The following is a 19,151-nucleotide window of genomic DNA, read 5'->3' as shown; positions in this document are numbered from 1 at the left end:
AGTATTTTGAAAAACTGATGCAGTTTCTAAAATACACATTTTAACCTCTCTCCAAGAGGTTCCCATACAAGATTTTTTAAAATAAGCAAGATCTGAAAGTCCCACTTTTAGATACTGTTGATTTATTTATTGGCTGTGTGTTCATTGATGAGCAAGAGGTAGTCCCACAAGAGTTGGTGTATTTGTTCTCTTAGATTTAGTAGTAATTTAGGAACACAATTTTATAGTTGAAAGGAGTCTAAAAAATCACTGCACACACAAACGTTTAGTTTTTTTTATTGTGGTAAATATAGATACACTAAAACCTGCTTTTGAAAGCCAGAACCTGCGTAAGGCAGAAGCCTGTCAGAAAGGGAAAACTCTAATGTTATTTTCCTCCTAAAGGAGCCAGAGAAAAGTGGTAAGGCTGCATCCTGCCAGAGGCGGGAAACTTGTGAGACCCTGGAAACCAAGGGAGTCCCCCGGAGTTCCGGCTCTCACAGGTTTCACTGTATATATGTAGAACAAAAATATTCGCCATTTCCACTTGTTTTTTAAGCGTACAAATCAGTGACATTAATTTTGTTCTTCATGTACAAACATCACAAGTCCTTTATTTTTAAAGTAGTGGATTTTAAAACTAAGGTGGCTCTTTATAAAGGACCTATAGTGAAGGAATTACTCCAGATTTCCCGTAGACTTGTTTAAAAATGAAATGATACATATTTTGGAAATGCTTAAGCATATAATCATTGTTCATTTATGAGCAATAAAAATAAAATAAATGTGAGGCTAGTGAAAAAGAAAAGAACGAGCTTTTTTTTTTCTTTTTAATTTCCGAGACTTTTTCCCTTCTCCTCCCCTCATCCTGGAGGTTCATGAACTAGTCATTTCTTTCATTCTCACAAGTCAGCAACGCGGAGAAAAGCAGCTCCGGGACGACAAACCCAGCATTGCTGTCACCTGTTTCAAAAGGGTTCCCCCCTGCCAAGGTACCTGGCAGTTCAAAAGTGTTGATAACAATAATCATAAAAACCATAAACTATTTTTTCCCCTTAAGATGATTCAGTATTTCTCAGCTGCAACCAGAAACTTAGGGACGGTGCCTGCCCGGCTATTTACTTGCCTAGAGAAGAGTGTTACAACGTTTCCACGCCCACCTACTCGGACGACTGGATTCACCTGCCTCCCCCCACCCCTGCCCCGTCGGGGAGCGTTTGTGATCCATTGCCACCTCTCTGGCCGTCGATCTGTGTCAGCGCCAGGGGCTAAGCCCGCCGCCGCCTCCACGCAGGCGCCCGTATGGCTCCCGGAACAGATGGCTCCACTTAACCAGCAGGGTGCCTCACCTGAGCGAGCGCGGGCGCGCGGAGGGAGACGGGGGCTCTTAGATGTAAACTCTGCGCACCTAGGTCCGCCAGAGACTAAGGAGGCAGAGTTCTTAACTGCTTCGCAGAGGGCCAAAGGGAAGCGGTGTGAAAATTCCCGGGAAAGCCGCTTTCCGCATGGATTCAAACGCGTTTGCGTGTGTCAGGGCAGGATTTCCACCTTCATGAGGTCAGTTAGCCGCCAGCCTTTCCCGGGCAGACTGGAAACAGACGCAAAGGCAGAAGCATTTCGTCACACCGTCTTCTGCCTTCCTAAAGCAGAGATTCTCACACTTTATGCACGTTATAATCACCACGGGGAGCTGGTAACACTGTCTGCGTCGAGGCTGCACCCCAGACGCGTGCAATCATACTCCCTGGGGATGGAACGCAGGCATCAAGATGTTTAAAGCTCCCCGAGGGATCCCAGGGGCAGGCGCCTTTGAGAATCACTGTCTTAACTACCTTTTTGCCTAAGAGGACTAGCCCACAGAGCCTCTGTCCCAAGATACAGAAGCTGAACACTGTGGATGGCTGTGCGGTCGGGCTCTTGCTGGGTACAAGCACTCGCCCCACGGTGGTGGTGCGGATCTTTTTCTGCACACAATCTGCAGACCCTGTCTAATATTTTCCATACCAGGCAATGAGATCACAAACTCCAAAACATTAAATCAAAACCGGAGGCACTAGGAGTCTTCAATAAAACTCCATAGCTCATACACAAGGGAGGGGAGGGGAGCAAATTAAAACCATCACTGCACTGAGGGCATATTATATATATTTATACATACCTACCTGGTGGCGCAGTGGTTAAGCGCTTGGCTACTAACTGAAGGCCCGCTGTTCGACCCACCAGAACCCACCAGCCGCTCCTTGGGAGAAAGACTGGTAGTCTGTTTCCCTAAAGATTCCAGCCTCGGAAATGTGGCGCAGTTCTACTTCGTCAGACAGAGTCGCTATGAGCAGGAATGGCCTGGACAGCACAGCAACAATGGAGGTCTCCATAGTAGGCACCGGGCTACTGCAGCAATTGGAGGACCATATCAAGCAACAATTAGTTAAAATTGACCAAACTAGACCAGTACTAACTCACTGGGAAAAATCCCTTGTGTCCCTTTTGTATGAGAGGCTGACTTGATTTGTAAACTTTCACTTAAAGCACAATAAAAATTTTAAAAAAATCCCTTCTGTCTTAAAGCTCATCTACAGGACACGGGATTTCTGACTAGGAAAATGATGTGAGTGGCATTGCAGGGAGAAATAACAGAGAGATGCATATGAGTAATGAATATGAAGACAATCCTACTTTGACAAAAATACGCAGTTATAAAAGCCTTCTATACTTTGAAGTTTAAAACAAACACTCATATCTCTGTAACAAAATTTTTAGTCTGAAAAATAGTCATGTTTCTAAATTGTATATGCTGGAGATGAAAAAATAAATTAACACATAATTATGATTTATAATTTTGAGTAACCCAGGGTCAGTGCTGGTGGTCAGGAAGGGAATGGGGGACTGTCCATCCACAGAGTTTCATAATCTTCTGTGGCTGACATGTTATTAAACAGAGTTCCTGCAATCCTCCTAACGACCCCATTTCCAGCACCTGAGTTACGTTTGTGTGCTGGAAACTGGAGAGTACTGATCTTTAATCAGAAGTAGGACAAATCCAGGTAAGCGAATGGATCAACTGGACATTCTTTTTTAAAATACTTACTAAGATATACTTTTATTTTTGTTGTTGAGAACATACACAGCAAAACACACCAATTCAACCATTTCTACACGAACAGTTCAGTGACAATGATTACATTCTTTGAGTTGTACAACCATTCTCACCCTTCTTTTCGGAGTTGTTCCTCCCTCATTAACAAATTCACTGGCCCCTACGCTTCGCATCCAATCTTTCGAGTTACTGTTGTCTATTACAGTCCATAAAAAGCAAATAAACAATAACAACAACAAAAAAACCCACTGCTGTCCTGTCAATTCCAACTCATAGTGACCCTATAGGACAGAGGAGAACTGCCCCATAGAGTTTCCAAGGAGCACCTGGTGGATTTGAACTGCTGCCCTTTTGGTTAGCAGCCATAGAACTTAACCAGTACGCCGCCAGTGTTTCCTTGATCCAATATAGGTAGAACTTCAAAGAGCATAATACTTAAGACATTCTTTACTAGTTAAGCTAAACTTTGGTTTTAAGAAGACTTCAGGGAATATTTGTGGTTTAAGGTTTAAAAATAGCGTTGGGGGTTTATTCAGCCTTCATGGCTCCAGAAGGGTCTGGAGTCCGTGAGAATGTTCAGTTATGTTCTACATATTCCCCCTTTTGATCGGACTTCTTCTATATAACCTTTGATCAAAATGTTCAGGAATGGTAGCCAGGCACCGTCCAGTTCTTCTGGTATCGTGGCGAAGGAGGCAGTTGTTCATGGAGGCAATTAGCCACACGTTCCATTTCCTCCACCTATTTCTAACTGTCCTTCCTTCTCTATTGCTCCAGGTGAATAGAGAACAATTGTTGTGCCTTGGATGGCTGCTTGCAAGCTTTTAAGACCCCAGGTACTACACAACAAACTAGGAGGTAGGGTAGAAGCACTAAGCATGTTATCAGGCCGGTTAACTGGGAATGCCCCATGAAACCATGATCCTAAACCTCCAAAGCAAGTAACTAAATCTCGTGAGGTGTATGGCTGCATGTAAGCAACCTCAGCAGCTACTTTTTTTTTGGTCTTTGTTGTAAATATATCACAGAAGTTTTGCCAATTAAACTTTTTACAGGTGTACAACTTATTGACAGGGCATTATTTTTAATCAAGAAAAAAGGGCTCCACACGTGTCATTGGCCCATTCTCCAGGTTCTATGTCCACGAAGGGTCAGAAATTTCCAGAATGACACTGTTGCATTCAATGGCAGTGCATTTCAAGCCGGTTCCAATTTGGCTGGGCTAGTGTATACGCCTCACATGAGCCATTGTTTACAGGGGAGCAAAGCTAATCTTCAGGAGCACCCTCTAATCAGGAAGAGACCTTCCCACAGCGCTGTCTTTTCCAAGGCAGTCACTCCACTACTGTCTGTGGCCACTCTAGATCTTCCCTTTTCCAAAGACCCAGACTTGTGGAGGAGATACGTATGCCCCAGGGACATTTTAAGTTTCCCAAATATTTCCATCTTAATATTGCTGTTTGGGCTCTTAACACTGTCACATAAACATTTTCGAGGACTTGTTTCCGAGGTGGGATTTTGATCAGTGCCTGGCACCTTCTGCAGGCTTTTATGTTGATGGAATGAAATAAGGTAGCTCTGACAGCACTAGGGATCATCTCATGTAAGAGGAAACCGAGGCTTATTCCACATGCCCACCTCCAGGGAAAGAACCAGAACATAAAACAGAACCCTGAACTGTGCAGCCCGGAGGACACACACCCAAGAATGACAAGCCGCTGCTCCTTCGCGGTGCTCACAGAAAGCGCTGCTTCCTACGAATGGCAGCAGCCGCCTTTAGTTTATCTTTCGCACCCAAGTGCTCCGTTTAAAACGTTTCTAGCAGAAAAGGAACGTTATGATGCAGTGCTAGAATCCCTGCATCTCAGGGTAGAAAGTGTCTCAGATCTTCGTTCGCGACGCTCAGTTTCTCCTTGTTTATTTCTAGTGGGGGTTTCATCTCACGTTTATTTTCTGATGTCTGTTTCTCTCATGCCTCTGAACGGAATTGCCAAAGTCTGGCCGTCCACTCACGCGGAAAATATTCATCTATTTTTGTTTATCCATTTCATTTTAGGAAAACGATTTTTCCCCCCTTATCTCATCATGCGTTTCCAAGAACATTACCCGCCGTCAGCAGCCAGTGAAGAAGGAAACACGCCATCTCACAGCTGACCTGACCTGCTTCCAATAATAAACATTTCCAGGCTAACAAATAAAATGCGAAGCTAGGCAAAGAACCGATTCCAAGTCCACCGAGTTCACAAGCTGGCCGAATACAAACAAGCCTCCGGAATGAGTCTAGGCGAAGCCGAGGACGGCATTGATTGCTCTTGGGGCTGTTTTAAGTCTAATTGGCACCGTCTTCATCACTTTCCATTTAGGGTCTGGGGAGTCTGTGTGTCCCAATCATGAGCCGAAGGTGCTTCTCGAAACGCCTCGCACCCTCCCCCTCCCACGGGTGGGACTGCGGAAGAAAAAGAACTGTCTCCCAGGGCGGGTACACTCGGTGGGGAGTGTGCACCAGCCTGGCGCCGGGCGGACAGCGCGCACAGGGGCCAATTCAGCCACCAAGCCTCCCCCCTCCTCCGGTCACCGTCCTCCAACAGTCGAGTTCACAGCCAGCCGCCTTTCTGGTGTTTTCTCGCACATTCCTGTTTCCCGCGAGCTAATTCGCATAAAGCGCGTTCTCTAAGGGCTTGCAATTCCCTGACCTAGGTCAGCTCTCTCTCTCTCAGGTTACACTGCATCTAGCCGCATCTCAGTTTCCTCTTATCAAATTCCTTCTTCTTTTTAAGTGTGGTGTGGCGGAGTCGCCTCTGCAAATTTTGAGGGGTTGCGGTGGGGTCAGGGGACAAACAATCCCACTCTGCATAAAGCGCGACCGCAGCCTGCACTACCTTTTTTTTTTTTTTTTAAATAGGAAATTAAACTCGATTTGTTTGAACCCGGCGACTCACCGCACAGTGTCTTAAAAATACAGCGAGAACCCGGATCTAAGCTGACGCGAAATAGGGCTAAGGGGGCCTGAGGCTCGGACTTTCGAAGGAGTTCTCGGGTCCTGGCCCTGCTCACCCAGAGCCCGCGCTGGCTCTGTGGCCCGGGCGGGGAGTGGGGATTCTCCGCGTTGGTCGTTAGTCAGGCCCCGGCTCGCCCGAGGACCCTCCTGGGATGTCGCTGTTTTTTCTGCCTTCAGGTCCTTCCAGGCAGAATCGAAACGCGCCCCGGCGCGCCCGGCTCCGCGGTTGCTCCTTCAGCCCTGCGGAGCCAAAAAGGGGCATTCATCTGCTTGTTTAGGCTTTCCTTAGGGGCCCCGAAACGCCTGCGCCCCTGGAAGACCCCGGCGTGCTCGACAAGGATGTTTTGTTTGCACCCATATAACTTCCAGAGAAACAGTCCCACCAAAATCCAAAACGACACAAGAGATGTGAAGTGGGGCAACTGCCTCTCCAAGGAGCGTTCAGTTACCGAGTCCCTGGCTGTCCCGAAGCCCTGACTTTCCGTCGCTGCGTTCACGGTTGGGAGGTGAACAGCCAGGGAGGCTTCCCCCGCAGCCGTCTCTGTCGCCAAACCCCAGACCCCAGGAGGACAGGCACCCCTTCCTGCCTCCTGTTTGTCTCGCGCGTTAGAAACAGAGCTCACCTCCCTTCTTTATCTTTCTCAGAACCTGGGCCAATTCCCGGAGCCGGCTTGCGGGGGAGGAGGACTCCGATCCCTCTTGCACCCCTGAGGACGCCGGCTGCAGCCGGACGCGTCGATTCCTGGGGCCGGGAGCACGACCTCAGCTCCGTGGCTCCGGCGCCCCTGGGAGCCGCTCTCCACTTAGCGCGCTGAGCCTGGGGAGCGCAAAACTGCAACGCCAAGCCCACCCAGCAAAATCGCGGAACCCGCCAACTCTTCATCCGCGCGTTCGGCGCCGACCACGTAGCCACCCCCAGGTCTTGGAGGGGGCCAAGCTGCATCCCGGGAATGTGGGGGAGACTTATCTTTCCGCAGTCCCACCTTTGGGCCACCTCACCCCTAGCCCAGCCTGTAGCGCGGGAATCCGAGGAGCTCCGCCAGGGGCCGACAGGGGGCGACAAACTATAAACTCGCGGCTGGAGAGCGTTGCGGCGAGCACTGTGTGGTCCGGTTTCCGCGCAGCTGGCTCGTGGGGTGCGAAGCGACGGCTGCCGGGCTCTGCCACCCGGGAGAACTTCGGGCGCAATCCTCAACTGTCTCCCCCCAAACTCGGGCGGCCTTCGCTGAGGGAGAGGGGATTCAGCGTGGGCTGCGCCTTCCTGCCAGCGCCCTGTGCTCTGTGCGCAGAGGTGGAGTGGATGTTCCCCTCAGGAGGCAGTTAGGGGCAAACTGGCCGTCAGGGTGGCACGACTGGCTAAATAAAGCCTTCCCTAAGCGCGCCTGTCCACTCCTCACCCATAGGAGAAAGAAATGGTTTTACTTGCTTTTCAGGAGCATGGGAAAGAGCTGGGCTGAGGCGTGGCTGCGTTTCCCCAGTACCTCTTGGGCTCGAGCGCCTGACTGGAAATACAGGAGATGAAAGTCCGGGTCAGAAGCGACCAGGAGAGAGCTGGGTGGGCGCGTACTCACTCTCAGCGGCCTCAGAGCACCCCACGCCCCGTGCGCACCCAGTCCTCTGCTCCGCGATGGCTCCGATTTGTGCACCTTAATCCAATCTCCTCCACCCCCGCTCCGAGTCCTAACACCAACTCGGTGGACTGGGGGTCGCAGACCTGGTCCTTCCAAACAGTTTCTTTATCATCCTCCGTGTCCTTTCCCCAGTACCCCGGCCATCAAACCTCTTCCTGGTCCCCGAGGCCTTTCCAAGGCTCTGGGAACCTGAGGCTGAATTGTGTTCTCCGTGCTGCCTGAAACGAGAGTTCTCACCTCTTTTGAATCTGCTTTCCTTTTTCCGTGGCCCCTGCCCCAGTCCTGGAGGGCCTCTAGCGCTCCCTATAGAGAGCCCGAGATTTATGGCTCAGGGCCTTTTAATTGACACTCTCGTACAGGCTGATTAGGAGCCAGCGATGCCCCGCAGCGGAGGGACAGGGGTCACGGCTTTGGCCGCCGCTGCTCCCTGGCTGCGATGATCGGATCCATCTGCCCCTCGGGCAGTATCATTGCGCCGGCATGGGCTATGGCTCTGACGGCTCCCGGCGCTGGGCTTATTGAGGGGCCTGCTATTCCCGCTTCCTGAGGAGAGCTGGAAGCGTCTGCTAGTTCCAGAAACAGGGCCTGTTCCTAGGCTCCCTCCTAGATTCTCTTTTCGCCTCCTAGCTCGGAACTCCCCGGCGCCAAACTCTGCCGGGCTCTTTGTGCCAGTTAAGGTGTAAAACCAGGAGCTTCTCCCTCCACCTGCTCTTCTCCGGCCCCCGCCGCAGGGATCTCCCCGGAATTGCCACGGTTAGCGCCACAGTCTGGGGGGTCCAGAACTGGGCCTTGATGCAAAATAAAAATAGAAAAAAGGATTGGCGGTTAATGCCGGAGTCAAAGGCTTCAGGCTGCGCAAACTCCCTATTAAAGGAAAGAGAAAGAGCTGGTGCTTTGGAAAAGGTAAGGCCTAGCTACTCTGGGGTGGAGGAGTGCGGGGTTCCCGGACTTGGGAGAAAAGGATCACCCTTCAGGCCTAGGGCGAGGGCTACCCATGAGGCCTCTGGCGAATGCCAGGATGCGCCTGTGGTCAAGAGGACGTCAGGTACCTGCCCCTGGGGGCAGCAGGTCGGTTCCCTTTCCGGCCTGCCCCCTCTGTCACCTCTTTAAGAAATAAGAGTTGAGTGGGCAGCCTAGCCTCAAGGAGACAGAATCTGGAACGTGTCCCTCTCCAGTCAACGAAATCACTCCCACTACCTCAGAGGAGTTGGTGGCTATTAGACACTGTAAAGATATCCTGAGACCATGGTTGGGGAGGGGTCAGTTCCCCTGTAACCGGTCTTGCGTCCTCCTCACCAGGCAGCTACACACCAACTACCTTGCAATGAACAATTTCTATTCTCTGATATCTTAGTAGTAGTAATGGTGCCGAGGATGGTAATAAAACTGAAACCGAAGCTAGTGCTGGTATTAATACTAGCACTAATATAGTACTAATAAACTTAAAATGACTTCCCCATCATTCCCAAAGCCCGAGGGGGGAGAGGACTAAGAGGGGCGCAGAGAATGGAAGGTTCCAGGCCCAGCTGGGGCTGGGAAGGGTGTTTGTGTACGTAGGGGGAAGGCTCCGGAGGGGGGGTGGAGGGAGGCCGAAGTGGGAGGGCTGGAGGGGGTAGAGTTTCAGGGCGGATGCGGGGGACGCCCGGGCGCAGTGACGGGAACCAATGAGCTGCCAACTAGCGCCTCTCCGGCGTGACTGCCGAGATTGACGTGGAAGACACGTCAAATTGATCCCCGCACGCTGCAGCTTCCCGGTCAGACGAATTTCTCCCAATCGGATGAAGTTCACTCTGGGCCTGGGGTCGAGGGCGTGGAGAGTGTCCTGGGAACCCGCGGCTGCTGCGGCTGCGGCGGGCCGGGGGGCGAGCGGCGGCGCGCTCGGCGGCGGCGCAAGGCGCGTCTCCAGCCCGCGCCCAGGCCGCCGCGGCTCTCGGCTTGCGCGCGCCCTCCCTCTATGCCTCTCCAGCGGCGGCGGCGCCCGAGCTCTCCCGGACTGCGCTGGGCCCAGCCCCCGCCGTCCCAGCGCCAGGCAGCCGGCTGGCCAGCACGCCATGGGTAAGGGACGGGCAGCGAGCAGGGCGCGGGAGGGCTGACGAGATGGGTCCTGTCCCGGCACCTCCTATACCTTTCGTCTGTTTTCCCTGCGCGCTCTATTCGGTCCTGGGGTCCGAGCAAGCTACGTTCTCCGCAAGTCCCCAGCCTTCGCGGGGCAGTTCAGCGCGACCCGGGAGAGGGCGTCCTAAGTAGCCACGCCAAAAGGGAAAGGAGGGCTGGAGCGCACGATGCCCTTCTTCACGGTCCCTACAGTTGCTCCCACTCCCGGAGCCCGACCCAGGCCGTTTGCCCTCGGACTCCGAGCCGTCTGGGGATCCGCGGGTTTACTTGTTTCCTCTGGACGCGAGCCTGGGTGCGGTCCCTCGCCCCGCGCGACCAACCTTGGCTAACCAGCCGGTGTTTTTTTCCCTGCCCTCTCACTCTCGCCGGGCCCGTCCTCAGAGCAGACTTACGGCGAAGTGAACCAGCTGGGCGGCGTGTTCGTCAACGGCCGCCCCCTGCCCAACGCCATCCGCTTGCGCATCGTGGAACTGGCGCAACTGGGCATCCGACCCTGTGACATCAGCCGGCAGCTGCGTGTATCCCACGGCTGCGTGAGCAAAATCCTGGCGCGCTACAACGAGACAGGCTCCATCCTGCCCGGAGCCATCGGGGGCAGCAAACCTCGCGTCACCACCCCCAACGTGGTCAAGCATATCCGGGACTACAAGCAGGGAGACCCCGGGATCTTTGCTTGGGAGATCCGCGACCGCCTGCTGGCCGATGGCGTCTGCGACAAGTACAACGTGCCCTCGGTGAGTTCCATCAGCCGCATCCTGCGAAACAAGATCGGCAGCCTAGCGCAGCCCGGGCCTTACGAGGCGAGCAAGCAGCCGCCGCCGCAGCCGGCGCTGCCCTACAACCACATCTACCAGTACCCTTACCCCAGCCCCGTGTCACCCACTGGCGCCAAAATGGGCAGCCACTCCGGAGTCCCGGGCTCGGCGGGCCACGTCAGCATCCCCCGCTCGTGGCCCTCGGCGCACTCGGTCAGCAACATCTTGGGCATCCGGACGTTTATGGAGCAAACAGGTCAGTCGTGCCGGCCTTCCGCAATCTTCCAAAAAGGGGTACAATTCGCCGGGCGGGCGTGCGGGCGGGGGTCACACTCACCCTCCTCCCCCGACCGGTTCGGGCTCAGGGGAGGGCTCGAGGCTAGCCGGGGAGGTCCCAGGGGCGCGGGCCTTCTGTGGGAGCCTTCGGACATCTTGAACTTTTTAGGACAAATATGAAAAATATTTCCCAAATGGAAGAGCAATCGCCGACCACAAATTCGGAGGCCTGAAATTGCGCTTTTTCATACTAGTAAAGAGTTTGCAAACCCCTGTCGCCAGATCTAGGCCATATAAACCGCTCTGGGAATTCTGCGACCTTTCTTTAGCTGTCTGGATTCATCGCTGTACCCCAAAAGGTTCCATCCATGTCCACCCCAGGTGCAGAGAGTCTTTTGAATAACAGGGAAAGAGGATGTGTGGCCGTCCTTACCTAGAGGCCTGGATCTTTAGCAGGCCCGGGCCTTGCGGGACCTGGAGCAGGGATTCTGATGGACCGCCTCATGGGCATCCGGGACACTCCGGACGAAAGCTCACGAGGATTTGCCCTTCGCCTGCAGTTAACTCAACACACCGGTGGTCATTTCTCTCGTAGTGGGGGGAGGGGGCGAAGGGAGGGAGAGTTTTGAGGCAACCTCCGTGCCGGGCTCGGGTAGGACGTGTGCAGACCGGAACTGGGTTTCTTGTCCCTTGGTACTGACTCCTGCTTCAGAAGCGGGCGGGGGATAGCGAGCTCCTAGGAGGATGAAGCGGAATTCTCGGAATCCCAGGAGATAGAACGGGCGGCGAAAAGAGAGCGGGACTGCTTCGCTTCAGCAGTAGCGGAGCGCTTCTAGGGCCACACACACACTTAGTTTCTTCTCGTGGCTAGAACCCAGCCTGGGCAAGCCGGCTGGGGCCAAAGCTTTCCCCAGAGCGGCCGGTGGGCACAGGCTGGGAGGTGACTCTGCTGGGCCTACGCTCAGATCTGGAGCTTTCCCTTCGGTCCGTACGCACCCACGTGCATGGCGAGCAGATCTGCGCCCGAGTCGCGCCCCGGTCGCGAAGCTGACGCCTCTTTGGGGGAGCCTCGGGTGTCTGTCTTTGGAGGCAGTTCGGAGCATGATGGTCGCCTAGACCTCCAGATGCTTGTCAAAACTTTGAGAGACCATGTAATTCTCCCCAGGCTGCCGTGAGTTCGTAACTGGGGCCTAGCACTGCTCCAAACACTGCCTCTGGAGAACTGGATGGCTGCTTTGGCTGAGGGCGCCCATCCTCTGCCCAAAAGGCCGCCTCCCCGCCAGATCTTCCATTTCGGGGGAAGCGGGTAGAGGGCTGAGAGGAGCGAGGAGCAGGCCCAGCTGCCTCGCTCCTTTCTGCCCGGCTAGGAGTGAAAGAGAAACTCCGCGGGCGGCGGTCACTCCGCCTCTGATCGCTTTCTGAGTGTTTGACCACCCTTACGTGTTTGGGAAACTCCTTGGCCGGGCTTTCATACATTAGCCGGGTGATTGTAGGCGCGTGTGTAAACGATTTGGCGGGTGGGCAGCGGTAGTATCCTGGGCAAGGTCCGACGCCCCTTCTAATGTGTCCTGTGCGCCCGACAGGGGCCCTGGCCGGGAGCGAAGGCGCCGCCTACTCCCCCAAGATGGAAGACTGGGCCGGCGTGAATCGTACCGCCTTCCCGGCCACCCAAGCAGTGAATGGGCTCGAGAAACCTGCCTTGGAGGCGGATATTAAATACCCTCAGGTAACTGAGCAGCAGGGAACATATCTTTAACTAACAGAGCAGAACGGATAGAAGACGACAGGGAGACAAAAAGACAGAGAAAGAGAGAGAGAGAGAGAGGGAGAACTTGCTAAGCCCGTTGAGCACGCGTGCCAAAGTGAGTGCACTCTGTGTTTGTCTCCTTTTCTCTAGCTCTCAAGTTTGGCTGGATTTGGAGGGGGATTGATTCGCCTTTGGCCAAGATACTTTTGCTAAAAAAGCTGGAATCCCGAACCACAGATAGGTTAAGGATCCCACTTTGTCTAAATCCAGAATGAATTCCGTGTTCCTGCCTCTCGTTGTATTATTACAATTATTACATATAGATTATATATAATAATTACAGTGGATTAAAAAAAAAGAGCTCTGACTACTAATATTAGAGGCCAGGCCTCAAGTGGAGATAGTTGACAGGGACAACTTGGGGGAAATTAGGATCCCCCCACCCAGGAGTTGCTGGAGACGCCGGGGAGGGAGACCGCAGGGATGACCTTGGCTGACCATCTGTCCCCTCTACCCCCAGTCGGCCTCGAGCCTCTCCGCGGTGGGCAGCTTCCTCCCGGCCTGCGCCTACCCGGCCTCCAACCAGCACGGCGTGTATAGCGCGCCGGGTGGCGGCTACCTCGCCCCGGGCCCGCCTTGGCCGCCCGCACAAGGCCCCCCGCTCGCACCCCCCGGGGCCAGTGTGGCCGTGCACGGCGGGGAGCTCGCTGCAGCCTTGACATTCAAGCATCCCAGCCGAGAAGGTGAGGGGCGCGGGGGTGGGGGGTGGGGAGGGATAGATGATCTGGGGGCTGCAGGGGTGCTGGGGAGTGGGTTTGAGCCTGGAAAAGAAAGAAAAAGGGAGAGAGGGAGCGTGTGTATGTATGTGTGTGTGTGTGTGTGTGTGGTGGGGAGAGAACCTGAAATACCCAACCCGGGTGGTCCATGACATCCTGCCTGTTAAATGTTATGCATGTAACTTCTTGGAGCAGGTTAATTTCTAACAGGTGTATGCCTGTGTTTCTAGAAGGTACGCTGGGGTTGCAAGGGGCCCCAGGCCTATCCCCCATCTCAGAAGCAGACCCCTGAGTGTATGGAGCGAGGAGACAGAGTGTCAGGCTGGCAAACAGGAGAACTGGGCTTACCAAAACAAAACAAAACAAAAACCCAGTGCCGTCGAGTCGATTCTGACTCATAGAGACCCTATAGGACAGAGTAGAACTGCCCCAGAGAGTTCCCAAGAAGGATTCAAACTGCGGACCCTTTGGTTAGCAGCCGTAGCACTTAACCACTATGCCACCAGGGTTTCCAATTTGGATCTGGCTTTTGTGCCCTTGGTCAAGTTATTGCTCCTCTCTGGGCCTTGGTTTCTCTCTCCATCCATAGAGGAATCTAGAAGACACCTTCTGGCTCCTCTTTCTGTGGTCTGTGGAGCTTTGCCTTCTGCGTTAGACCTGCTGGGGAGCCTGACTCTGCATAGAGATCCACACCTGGATGTGTATAGGACACTGCTCACTTGTTTCTTCCAGGTTCCTTTTTACCAGGCCTGCTTTCTCCTTGGATTCATTTAAAAAATGCTGCCTGTGGGAAAGCAGAGAGCATTTCAGCCCTGTGTCCCTACATCCAGGCTCTTCTGAACTGTGTGGTTCTGGACCCTTCTTTCTTTCTGTCCATGAGAAATGCATCCAGAGTTCTGCCTGTTTTTCTCTATCTTCTCCTCCTCCTTTTCTTAAATCTTCTCTTCCATAAATCTCCTCCCTGATAAGCCAACTAACAGATTTGAGGTATTTTACTAACAGCCAGCAGTGTGGGGGCATCTTTTTACCCCGACCTTTGGTTCCTGGTTTTTCCTTTAACTTGAGAAAAACTCGCCCTACCTTATGTTTTCATTTTTGTCATTGGGAAAGGAGGGGGCTGGATTTCATGATTGCCAACCACCCTGTATTTAGATCTGGATGGGCCAGCAGTTTGCAAAGGCCTTGGAAGAGGAAGGCATCACCCCAGAGCATTCCAGCCCCTGCAGAGAGGGGGGCAGGGCACAGCCTTGGGGGCCGGATGGGGCAAAGGAGTGTTCCCCTATTAAGAAAGGACTGTTACTAGCTGATCTGCCTAGCAGGTGGGAGGGGGGCAGGTAGCAATAGGGCAAGTGGGGACAGGAGGGGACTTCCTCCTTAGTGAAGCCCAGGCCAAAAGTGCTATTTGCAAGTAGCTGAGTCATCTCTGTGAGACACAGTGAGACATGGTGATATGATCTAAGAGCTAGAAAGGGAGAGAGAGGAGTAAGATGCCATTGATATGGCAATTGGGGAGCAAAGTATTTTTCTCTTTCTACCTTCCCTATAGCAAAAACATCCTGTGATATTAGCATAATGTTTACTTGCTTAATTTTAGTGAAATTCAAGTAAAGAAAATTTATAAAAATTGAGAATTAAAACTCCCTTATGCTTTAATCTTAATTTTAAATAATAGGATAATACCACTTGTTCAATTATAGGAAAATCTAAGTGAAGGAAATTAAAAAAAAAATTGAGAAGTAGAACTCCTTTATGCTTTAAATGTAAGGACAGGTAGGGGCTTCAGGGTGAGTGCTTAGCTCCCTTGCCCCTGGTCTATTCTCAACAATCTAGGTTATCAGTTGGATTAGAAATTGAAATGAAATTTACTTCATTACATTCAGCAACAAATCACTTAACTAAGCAGGTTTATTTGAATTACAGAAGTATTTCCACAACTTTAAATGATTTCCTGTAGTTTGGTCCAAAGGAAAAGAAAAAATTAGCACAAGGACCATCTGTCTTCAAAGGTCGTTTTCTAATAGAGCCACGTTGTCCTGGGGCATTCCAGTCTCCCCATTAAAAACAAGCTGTGAAGTGTAGATAACAGTCCAAAGCTAAACCATACAGTTCTGAATTCTAAACTAATTCTAGTTAGTTCAGGGGAGAGTTTTCAACATTTAGACTAGTTGGTGGTTGATTTTGTTTAGATGATACTTTCCCTTCAGAAATGAGGGCTATGTAATGGTGCTGGCATCCTTATGGCGCTTACCATTTAAATCATGAAACATCCCACCCCATTTTCAAAATCTACAGCAACAATTAGCAAGGCTAGTTATTAAATGAACAAAACTGCCTGATCCTCATGGTTCTTTAAAGGTGCAGGTAAAAGGAGAATTGAATAAATCAAGTCCATTATTAAAAAATGATGCCTCCAGTTGGTATACAAGTGTATCTCTTTGATTGGGACCATAAAAATAATCATGCACCATCTGTCCTTTTCCACAGGGCGAGAAGTACATACTTCCTTGAATTATAGATTTCTTACTCCTTTTCTCATTGCCAGAAATCCTCAATTCAAATTTATGCCTTTGAAAAGACAAAATGATTTGAATCTTTGCCTTTTACTTTCTAATCTTTGCTTAAGAAATTAATAGCTTCAAAGATACTTGTCCTGTGAGACAACTCACTGTCATTAATTGCCCAATTCATGAAAATGGTAGGAATAGCATTTACAAAAACACAGGGCGTTTTGCTCAGTAAAAAAACAAATATTTTTGGCCATCTAGCATAGATAGCTCGAGAGCAAGTCAGGGAGCCCTGGTGGTGCAGTGGTTAAGAACTTACTAAAAGGTCACTGGTTCAAACCCACCAGTGGCTCCGAGGGAGAAAAGACCTGGTGGTCTGCTCTGGTGGAGATTACAGCTGAGTAGCAGCTCTACTCGATCCTGTAGGGGCCACTCTGAGTCAGACTCAACTTGAGGGCAGACAACCTATCAATGTGATTATGTATGTACGTACTAGCTACCATCCTGTAAATAAGCATCTCAACGGTTACCTGATCAAATATCAAATTATGCATTAAAATTTATTAATTTTATCTTGGCAAACAGTAGTGAATCTGGGTTACCTATTATGTAGGTAAGAAAGTATGATTTATATCTCTCACCTGGGGAAAGAAAACTTTAATTCTTGGGAACTGGGAGAAAAACAGGGAAGTTCCATTTGATCTACATGTTCGAGGGCTTGCATTCAAGAAATCTCACCACCCATCAAAATGTCTTTTCATAGACAGGTGATGATCATATATTTTCTTCCCTAGGCAGGTGACAGACCCACCAGGCATCTCCTCAAGGCAACTGATATTTACCCTGTGTTTTCAGGAACCACCAAAACCTCGTGGTTCTAAAGTCCTTCTTGGCTAGCCTTTGGAAAGACTAAAGATTCAGAAATCGAATCTGTAAGACATTGCATATGCACAAAGAAAAAGTGTTGGTTTGTTAAAGAGAACTTTTTTTCCCCAGTTATCTCTGCTCGGAAATGAGTTCTTGGAGGACTGATTCTATAAGTGAACGTCGCTAGAGCACCCTGCAGCCACCAACTCCAGCCTCATTTGACCCAGTCCCTTCCCAGCCCGGCGCCTTCTTCCCCTCCCCCGCTAGCACCCCAATGCGCCCTGCAAACGCAGGCAGATTATATCCCAATATTTTAAAAATGCCTGTCCTTATTCTTGCCCCCTGAGTTTAACGAGCCTGCAGAGCCCCTCTGAGATCCCCACTCGACATACACACCCTGGTTGCCACAGGGTCTCAGGATGACAAAGCAGGGGAGAAGAGAGCCGACGGGAAGGCGCTGGCCTCGCCAGTCGCTAAAAAGGACAGCAGAATTCGCCCCTCCAGGGTGGGGTGGGTCTGTCCTCGGCTCCCGGGTGCTTATTTCTCCGGATTCATATTCTCTATTGTCTCTGAGGCAACCTGCAAGGACTGAGAAACCTCCTCTTCCTCAGGTGTTTTCTAAACAAGCACTTACCTTGATGTGTGTACAGGATGGAAAGAAAAGACCTGCGAAGCTCTCTGGCTGGGCTGTCACAACTGTGTTTAGGAAAGAGAGCTGGGGGGCGGGGGGTGGTGGTGGTGGTGGTGACGGCGGTGGCGAGGGGCCTATCTTTAGACCTCTTCCAACCAGGTGTGTGTGTGTGGGGGGGTACACCCTTCCACATCGGTGTTGGTTCCGGGCAGTCCTAACAAGTTGAGCCAGGAGTTGCTGTTCGGGTGCAGGGGAGCTGCAGAAAAAAAAAAAAAAAAAAAATCCAGAGTTCTCCCTCACCCCAAATAGAGGCGCTCTGAGCTTCCCTTTTAAAGAACTTGCTGGGGAAAAAAGAAAACTGAAAACAGGCCCCTTTTGCTGTAAACAAGTCTGTGTTCCTTATGCCGAAGCCAAGACGCCAGAAAAACAGAGGTTGCGCAATGGCGGCGTCATTTTTAGGCTTCCAGTAGCAAAACTTGGGACCCTTCCCGAACCCTAAATAATAGAGCGTCGCGTGGAGTGCAGCCCAATCAACAAATCCATTGTCAATCCGGAAGCCTGGAGGCCCCAGGACGCGCTTACGGCCATAGCGGTGAGCGAATCTGGACTCCTGGCGGCGTGGGCACAGCGCAGTCGAGTATGTTCACGTCCTATGTCGGAGGAATCCTGCCGCTCCAGGCTTGTGGCAAAGGAAGCCTTTGGTGACCAGGTCTCCGCAAGATTCGCTCCTGCCCACCACAAGTGTCCCGAGCCGCTGGTGTTCACTTTCAGCCGCCATGGCCCTGGCGCACCAGTAGGGTTGGTTGGCAGGGGCAGCAGGAGGGCCGTGCAGGTTGCAACTCCCAGTTCCCTTTCCCTGATGTCGGATCTGAAGAGATTCCCTGTGGGCGCCGAGGTCGGCAGCGTCTCTCTGAGCGTAACATAGGGTCGCTGTGAGTCGGAATTGGCTCGACGGCAACGGGTTTGATTTTCGGTTTGGAGGAAGGGACGCAGGGCAGCAAAGGGAATTGCGCTTGGTGGGTGGTAGAGGAACGCCAGCAAAATGGCCTTGCCCGGAGCGCCGCGGTGCGGGGCCGGACTTCAGGGCAAGGGATGGGCGGGCGCCAAGGGCGGTCCAGGCCCTTGGAGAGCGCGGGCCCTGCTCTCTTCCCTGAACCCCTGTCGCCTCGAGCGCGCTTGCTGCTCAGTCTTCGCCGGCAGATGCTTCCGCTACCGCAGTGTTGGCGGGCGTCGGGGGCCCCAGGTCTCTGCCGGCGCGGCGCTTAGCGATGACCCGACGCCCCTGTGCTTCCTCCGCAGCCGCCGACCGGAAGCCGCCCAGCCCGGGCGCCAAGACCCCCGACGCCCTCGGGAGCTTACACGGACTGCCCATCCCGGCCTCCACCTCCTAGGCGCAGCCCTCCCCGAGCCGAGCCGAGCCCGGAGGAGGCGGATGGGCGTGCGCCCGGGTCGCGCAGGCAGGACCGGAGGAGAGTAGGACGCGACACTGGAGTCGGCCCGCGGGCACTGCTTCACCGGCCCCAGCCCTGCACGCTGACCTGGGCGGCCACACTGCCTTCACCGGCCCGGTTTCTTAGTCCTTTTCCGAACTTTGGCTTTAGAATGTTGCACCCATGTCAGGATCCTTGCCCCGACCTGGCCTCCCGGGTCCCGCCAGCCTGGTTTTTTTGTTTTGTTTTGTTTTTTTCATTTCCCCAGGTATGTCTGTCGGTCTCCCTCTCTTTCCCCCATCTCTGCTCTTCCCCGCCCTCCTCCTCTTCCTCCCTTTCACTCTGCTT

At 52.4% G+C, this 19,151-nt stretch overlaps 1 protein-coding gene across 1 annotated transcript; it reads left to right on the top strand.

Annotated features, from left to right (window-relative positions):
• The first annotated feature begins 9,480 nt into the window (after positions 1 to 9,480).
• Positions 9,481 to 18,764, top strand: PAX1 (paired box 1). Its single transcript, XM_003411698.2, has 5 exons — positions 9,481 to 9,757; positions 10,199 to 10,828; positions 12,432 to 12,574; positions 13,116 to 13,338; positions 18,673 to 18,764. The coding sequence occupies exons 1-5, from the start codon at positions 9,481 to 9,483 to the stop codon at positions 18,762 to 18,764; spliced, it is 1,365 nt and encodes a 454-aa protein (XP_003411746.2).
• Positions 18,765 to 19,151: the final 387 nt, after the last annotated feature.

Source organism: Loxodonta africana, chromosome 24 (assembly GCF_030014295.1).
Source record: "Loxodonta africana isolate mLoxAfr1 chromosome 24, mLoxAfr1.hap2, whole genome shotgun sequence".
Classification (NCBI taxonomy): domain Eukaryota; kingdom Metazoa; phylum Chordata; class Mammalia; order Proboscidea; family Elephantidae; genus Loxodonta; species Loxodonta africana.
The sequence above is the reverse complement of the archived record's forward strand: the minus strand, read 5'-3'. Positions and strand labels throughout refer to the sequence as shown.